General features: G+C 52.8%; 1 protein-coding gene across 5 annotated transcripts in view; it reads left to right on the forward strand.

The window, feature by feature from the left end:
• The window catches only part of DNMT3A (DNA methyltransferase 3 alpha), a 106,390-nt gene extending 101,111 nt beyond the window's left edge, over positions 1–5,279 (forward strand). For 4 of the 5 annotated variants that reach the window (XM_054989182.1, XM_054989191.1, XM_054989200.1 and 1 more), the window contains 9 exons: positions 104–287; positions 592–676; positions 974–1,119; positions 1,228–1,318; positions 2,087–2,235; positions 2,715–2,800; positions 3,090–3,159; positions 3,735–3,853; positions 4,364–5,279. In XM_054989182.1, the coding sequence (XP_054845157.1) occupies positions 104–287; positions 592–676; positions 974–1,119; positions 1,228–1,318; positions 2,087–2,235; positions 2,715–2,800; positions 3,090–3,159; positions 3,735–3,853; positions 4,364–4,505 (1,072 nt within the window). In that variant the 3' untranslated portion in view covers positions 4,506–5,279. Of the gene's footprint in view, positions 1–103; positions 288–591; positions 677–973; positions 1,120–1,227; positions 1,319–2,086; positions 2,236–2,714; positions 2,801–3,089; positions 3,160–3,734; positions 3,854–4,363 lie in introns of those variants that run through there. The other variant, XM_054989215.1, reaches the window with a different exon arrangement.
• Positions 5,280–6,775: the final 1,496 nt, after the last annotated feature.

Below are 6,775 nucleotides of genomic sequence, written 5' to 3' on the forward strand. Positions count from 1 at the left end.
TGCTAGTCATGTCTTCAAGATCGGCCAGCTGGTTCAGCCTCCCAGCTGCCTAGGCCAAAGCGTTCTTCAGGCGCAGCCCTGAATGGCTGGTTGTTATCCACAGGTGCTTTTGTGTAGAGTGTGTGGATCTGCTGGTAGGCCCTGGTGCAGCTCAGGCAGCGATCAAGGAGGATCCCTGGAACTGCTATATGTGTGGCCACAAGGGTGTCTATGGCCTGCTCCGGCGGCGGGAAGACTGGCCATCACGCCTCCAGATGTTTTTCGCCAACAACCATGACCAAGAGTTTGTGAGTACAACAAGGGAAGGACGGGGGGGGGGGGGGAAGAGAGACAAAAGTGAACTGTTATTTCCTGCCATCAGATGTCAGAAGAAATCCATGCCCTCCCTTGCAGCTGGCGACACAGCGTTTGCTTTGTTGGCTTCTTGGAACCCACCTGCTTTAACTTACCAGCCAGTGGCATTGCATTTAGGGCCTGGTTGGGAAGCCCTCTTCTGTCAGAAAGACCTAGGGGTCCACTGTCTCCTCCTCTCAAAAAAGCTTGGGCCCTGTCTTAACTCTGTCTGCTTGATGCTGCTGTGTGTTTTTCCAGGACCCACCAAAGGTTTACCCTCCGGTCCCTGCTGAAAAGAGGAAGCCCATCCGGGTGCTCTCGCTTTTCGATGGGATTGCCACAGGTGAGCTGTGCCCTGAGGTCCCTCAGCCCTCACTACCCGTAGAAGCACAGCGGTTTGCAGCTTGCGTATTGTGGGCTTTCAGAAAAGGATCATTGTCAGAGGGGCTCCGTGATCCACCAGAAAAGATTTACAGGGGCTACCTGCTCTCGAACGGAGGGGATTTTATTTTGTCTTACTTGGTTTAAACAAAATGCGCATACTGCTTTTCTTAAAATAAAACCCTGATGGGGGGTACGCTGTAGCCATCGTGGCCATGGCTCTACAGGCAGTGAATCTCTCTCTCCGGTTTGCCATCAGGGCTCCTAGTGCTAAAGGACTTGGGCATCCAGGTGGACCGGTACATCGCCTCCGAGGTGTGTGAAGACTCCATCACAGTTGGGATGGTCCGACACCAGGGCAAGATCATGTATGTTGGGGACGTCCGCAATGTCACCCAGAAACACGTACGTGGAGTGCTGTGGGGGGCTCCCCTTTCCTTTGTGCTACTGGGGCTGGCCCAGCACCCCAGGCACGTCTGATTCTTGCACCTGACTTTGGTTTCTCTATTGCAGATACAGGAGTGGGGTCCTTTTGACCTGGTGATTGGAGGGAGTCCCTGCAATGACCTCTCCATTGTCAATCCTGCCAGGAAGGGTCTTTATGGTAGGTACCACCTCCTACCCACTGCCTCAGCCATGGCTTGCTCAGTTCACACTCTTTCAAAAGTTTGATTCCTTTAGATTATGAATCAGTTGCACTACAAGTTAGAATCTGCACCTTGCCAGAAAATAGGCCTTTTTGTTATCCCAAGTGTGAGTTCAGGAGGGTGATTGAAGAGCTGCAAGCTTTAATCAGTGATGGTCATTGGCAGTTTCACTTGTGCAGAACTTTAATATCCGATTTGGGGAAGGAAGACCAGTTAGTTGTCATTCCAGTCAAACAAACATGGTGGGTGGCAGTTAGCCTTGTGCTCCGGAAAACAGGGGTGCATGAACCTAAGGAAACTTGGGCGAGCTATATGAGAGGGGGTCCAGCTCTGCTGATGCAAGGGACAAGATACGGGCATCTCTTGACTTTGCCAGGGGAGTTGATCTGCAGCTAGTGTTTACAATGTTGCTGGAGAAACAGAACCGAGCACCAAGCCTTTTGGTTGTTGCCAAAATGGTCAGCTGAATTATTGAGTCTAAGAGGGCCCAGTGCATTACTCCTTCACATGTTAGTCCGAAAGAACAAAGGTGGCTTAAAAAAAAAATCACACGTGTGCATGAAAAATCGTCAGTTTGGTTTAGGAGCTTTCAAAAAAAGGTGTGGGGAATGTGTTGGGGTTCTGTAAACCAAAAGGTCAGAGTTCAGAGGAGCCTGAATTGCAGTTCAAGTCTGAGTTTCCCTCACAAGCACCTGCCTCTCCCTGTCTTTGCTTTCCTAACCCAGAGGGGACAGGGCGGCTCTTCTTTGAGTTCTATCGTCTTCTGCATGAGGCCCGGCCCAAGGAGGGAGATGACCGGCCCTTCTTTTGGCTCTTTGAGAACGTGGTGGCCATGGGCGTCAGTGACAAAAGAGACATCTCTCGCTTCCTAGAGGTGAGGGGGGCGGGGCTTGACCCTCGGAATGTCTCTGGGCAGAAGACTGTACCTTGCATGCCACTGCGAAGGACCCACCCACCCACCCCAGTCACAAGGGACCGTGGCTAGAAGGCTGTGCTGGGTCTGCAGCAAAGCGCGTGATGATGGGAACAGGAGAAAGGCTGCCTTTCTTGGCTAAGAGGCAGAACCTGCGATTTTTCTCTTTCTCTGCTCTCCGAGGCACAGGGAGTCCCTCTTGCCACAAGAGGGCACCAGAGTTTTTACAGGGCAATCCAGACCACGTGTGTGTAACGGCCCTTGCTCATTTTACATACATTTGTGTTTCTAAATGGAATGCATGGTGTTCATGCCCTATTGCCTAACTTAAGGACTGGGTTGTAAGTAGATAAATAATTCTATAGTGCTTTTCAGTGCCACGGTATTTTGCGCTACTGTGCCATGTGACTTGTCTTCCTTCCTTCCTTTCTGGGCTGCAGTCCAACCCAGTGATGATCGATGCCAAAGAGGTCTCCGCAGCACACAGGGCCCGGTACTTCTGGGGAAACCTGCCTGGCATGAACAGGTTGGTCAACAGCCATAAACACACGTCCCGGCAAACCAGTCTGTGTTGCTAACCCAACTTCCCATATAGTTCAGGGAAGGGATGAAACTTTTTCATCATTGATAGAATGCCATCCATATATTTCACAGATAACATTAAATAAGAATAGGCTTTGTAAAAAAAAAATGGTGGGTCCTTCTAGGCTTCCTTGTCTATGAAGTATGAGCTTAGCCCGAATGGAGGTTTGTCAGGAAGAGTGACATTAGCATTCATGTGACCTTACTCAACTAAAATGTATTTTTTCCTGCAGGCCACTGGCTTCAACTGTGAATGATAAGTTGGAACTGCAGGAGTGTCTGGAACATGGCAGGATAGCGAAGGTGAGCACAGGGACATGATAATAATAATAACAATAACAACAACATTCGATTTATATACCGCCCCTTCAGGACAACTTAACACCCACTCAGAGTGGTTTACAAAGTATGTCATTATTATCCTCACAACAATCACCCCGTGAGGTGGATGGGGCTGAGAGAGCTCTGGGAGAGCTGTGACTGACCCAAGGTCACTCAGCTAGTTTCAAGCGGAGGAGTGGGGAATCAAACGATTACAGTCCTGCTGCTCTTAACCACTACACCAAACGTGTTTGAATTGCTCTTGTGGGGGAGAAGGGCAAACAAAGCAAGATAAAATATTACCCCTTATTTCATAGCCCCAGGGGCCAACTTCTGGAAGTAAGCAAAAGAGCTTGCTTCAGTTAGTTGCTGGCTGGTGTAGCCACCTTTTTTGTGCCAGGTACCAAAGGTGGGGTTTGTGAAGAGAGATGCACTCCACAGAAGATAAGAGAAGCATTGAGGAAGTGGGGGTCTACATGTGGTGGAAGGCTGAGGCACAATGGTTAGTTGAACAAACACCCGTCATTGCTTTCTTTCTGGCCATCTCCCCTGTCCAGTTCAGCAAAGTCCGAACCATCACTACTCGCTCCAACTCCATCAAGCAGGGCAAGGATCAGCATTTCCCTGTCTTTATGAATGAGAAGGAAGATATCCTGTGGTGCACTGAGATGGAAAGGTGAGGGTTTTTACTGATGGGGAATAGGAGGCCATAAGCACACGGGATTCTTTAAAAAAAACTATTGTTCATGTCTTCCGTTCTCTTGATGGGTTGGGTGAGACATGGCTTTCTCCATTCATGAGTCACTTTCAAATGAAACGATCTGCCCTCTACCCCTTCCAGTGGCTTCCATGCTTTCCTCCAAAAGAAGACTCGGAACTATTTTTACTACCCTCTCTGAGTCACTAAGAACTTCCAGTATACAGCATGTTCTCCTAACCAGTCTGAAGGCCTGCCTACCTGCCACCCTGACCAGTTCCTCTAGTTTTCCCCAATGTAATTTCTCCCTAGATCTTCATTTTGCTTTGAAAGAGCAGTCCTAGTATGACCTCCAAGACACTGATTGATACGTGCCAGTCCATGCTTCCTATAGCATGTCTTCCAAGATCATCAGGGTGCCTGGTCTGGTTGCTGGGCCCGCAGTCATTGATGGCACCTCTCCCCGCTGCCCTCTTCTTGTGCTCACAGGGTCTTTGGCTTCCCGGTCCACTACACAGACGTGTCCAACATGAGCCGCCTGGCTCGGCAGAGACTGCTGGGTCGCTCCTGGAGTGTGCCGGTGATCCGCCACCTCTTCGCCCCGCTGAAGGAGTACTTTGCCTGCGTTTAAAGAGACGCACCCACAGAACTGGCAAAGCGGAGGGAGGAGTCTCAAACACAACCATCCCCAGGAACAGAAGAGAAGTGGCACCAGAATGGAAGAGGTGGCTGGTGGGTGAGAGGGAGGGAGAGGACGGCCCCCACATGAGTGCCGGCTCCTGCCACCCGAGTCTTCGCCCATCCTCTCCTCAGTTTGAACTACCCTAATCTAACCAACCAGTCCCACTTTCTGTTGGTAACCCTTTAATTTTCCTGCTCTTTCTGGATGGGTTTGTCTGTTAGTTTGGTTTCTGCCTCTCCTCGGCTGAGCCCCAGCAGTGCGGGTTTGTCCGTGGCGCTGTTGCAACAGAGGTAATGCCAGCCAAGCCCAAAGCTGAGCGGGCCTTGGGGCGACATCACCCCTGCTCGGTTTAGGAGCACAAAGCAGGGTGCGACGGGGCCTCCTTGCGTCTACCAGCGCCATTCCTGGGGTGAGCGCAAGCCAGGGAAGCCGCAAACCCCGCCAGCCCCTTCTTGCCCCCCCCCATCCCCGCCACACACTTTTTTACAGTATTTGGGTGCCTACAACACAGGAGACCTTGGTAAGCCCAGCCCCACAGCCACTCTTACCTCTTGTTTACAGTTTATATATATGTGAGAGTTATGTGAGAGAGATGTCTATATATAAAAGGTACTGTTACTACTGTACAACTGACTTTCATAATGGTGCTTCTACAACAGCTGGGGGCGGGGCTGATGGCAGCTTCTGTGGTGCTTCATGTGCCGGCCCACAGGAGAGGGGAGCTTTTCGAAGTGATGGCACCCCTCTTCCCAGGGAGGGAGGGAGGGCGGGTGGGCAGCAGAGCTAGGCACCACTCTCCGCCCCGGGTGTCATGCAATAATGCTTTTGTTTCCTAAAAAGCAACCCTCCCTCAGGGCCAGGGGCGTAGGCCCTGTGCAAAGGGGCTGGCCTGCCCCGCTGCGGAGTTCCAAACAGCAGCCCTAACACGCTGGTGCTTTCCTGCGAGAGGTGCCTCCTGCGTGGCCTCTCTGGGCTCCTCCCCCCACCCCAGCACCTACCCAGTGTGCAAACAGGGAGGCGGGCCGCTTCAAGGCCCAGCACTAGTTTCGGTCATCTCTGAACTCACAGGCTGCAGTGTCGTTCATAAGGTCTTGGATTCGGCCCCTTTTCTCCATTTTCCCCCTTGAATTGCAAACTCCCCGCCTTTGGGGCTGGGGAGGTCAGTAGAGAGAAGAGGCCCCCTCCCCTCCCCCGCCCTGCAGTAGCACCCCTGCCCCATTCCTCTGTTCTCTCCCGTGGTGTTTGGGGGTTGGCATCTGCTGTGTCCCTCCCTCCCCCCCTCCTCCCCCCTGTTTGTGGCTGATGTGAATTCCACACGTTCCTGTTTTGCTTGATCAGGCTTTGGCTGTGCTGCCCCCTCCCCCCAGGGGATGGAAGGGGTAAGGAATGGGGAGGAGAGCTCTCACATGAGGAGTGTCTCCCTAGGTCCTTCTTGGTTCCCCTGCGTGAGGCCCATCTGAGGAGACTGTGTTTTCCCTCTTTATGCCTCGGCAATCGTGTGCACTTTACTCCTTTGGGTAACAGGGGAAGTGACCTCCTCACCCATGGTTCTCTGAGGTGTAAGGAATGCCCTTTGGGCTCTGATCACTCCTGAATTGGGGGCGCTTCTCCCTTTCTGCCTGTCGGGCTGCTCCCAAAAGGGCCCCAAGCCCTTGGTGCTAATGGGGGGAGGGGTAGGGGATCCCTAGGGCTCAGCTCCTTGCCTCAGCAGCTTCCCCCATCTCTGCCTCCAAAGGGGACAGCATCTCCCCTCTGCTCCCGTCTTCCCTGCGTCCAATGGTGCTCTCAGAGGCAGTGGGGCAGGTGCTGAGGCAAAGCTTGGGGTCAGTCAGTGGCATCGGGTGAAAACAGCAGGCCTCCTCCACTCGCCCCTTCCTCCCCGCCAAAACTCCCCACCCCCAGCACAAACTCGTGAAGCGGGTGCGAAGTGGTTGTAGCCAGCAGAGAAGGTCTCCGTGGAAAGCTGCTGCTATCGGTGCTAACATTTCAGGGAGTTGGGATGGTCGACGGGAGCCTCCATTCACTTCCCCTCTAACTGTGAAAGGGGCTGGGGGGTCTCACTCAGGGCCAGACGGGAGAAGGAGGGCGGTGGGGGATCCTTGAGGGGGCTTATCTAGTGAGACACGCCCAGCCCCTCCTGCCTCCAGGGCAGTCCCCCTTTGGCCACCTTGGTGGATCAGTTGCTGGCATCTGCTTGTGCAGAAGTCTCCAGTGGAGTT

The sequence above is a fragment of the Eublepharis macularius genome, chromosome 1 (genome assembly GCF_028583425.1).
Source record: "Eublepharis macularius isolate TG4126 chromosome 1, MPM_Emac_v1.0, whole genome shotgun sequence".
NCBI lineage: Eukaryota > Metazoa > Chordata > Lepidosauria > Squamata > Eublepharidae > Eublepharis > Eublepharis macularius.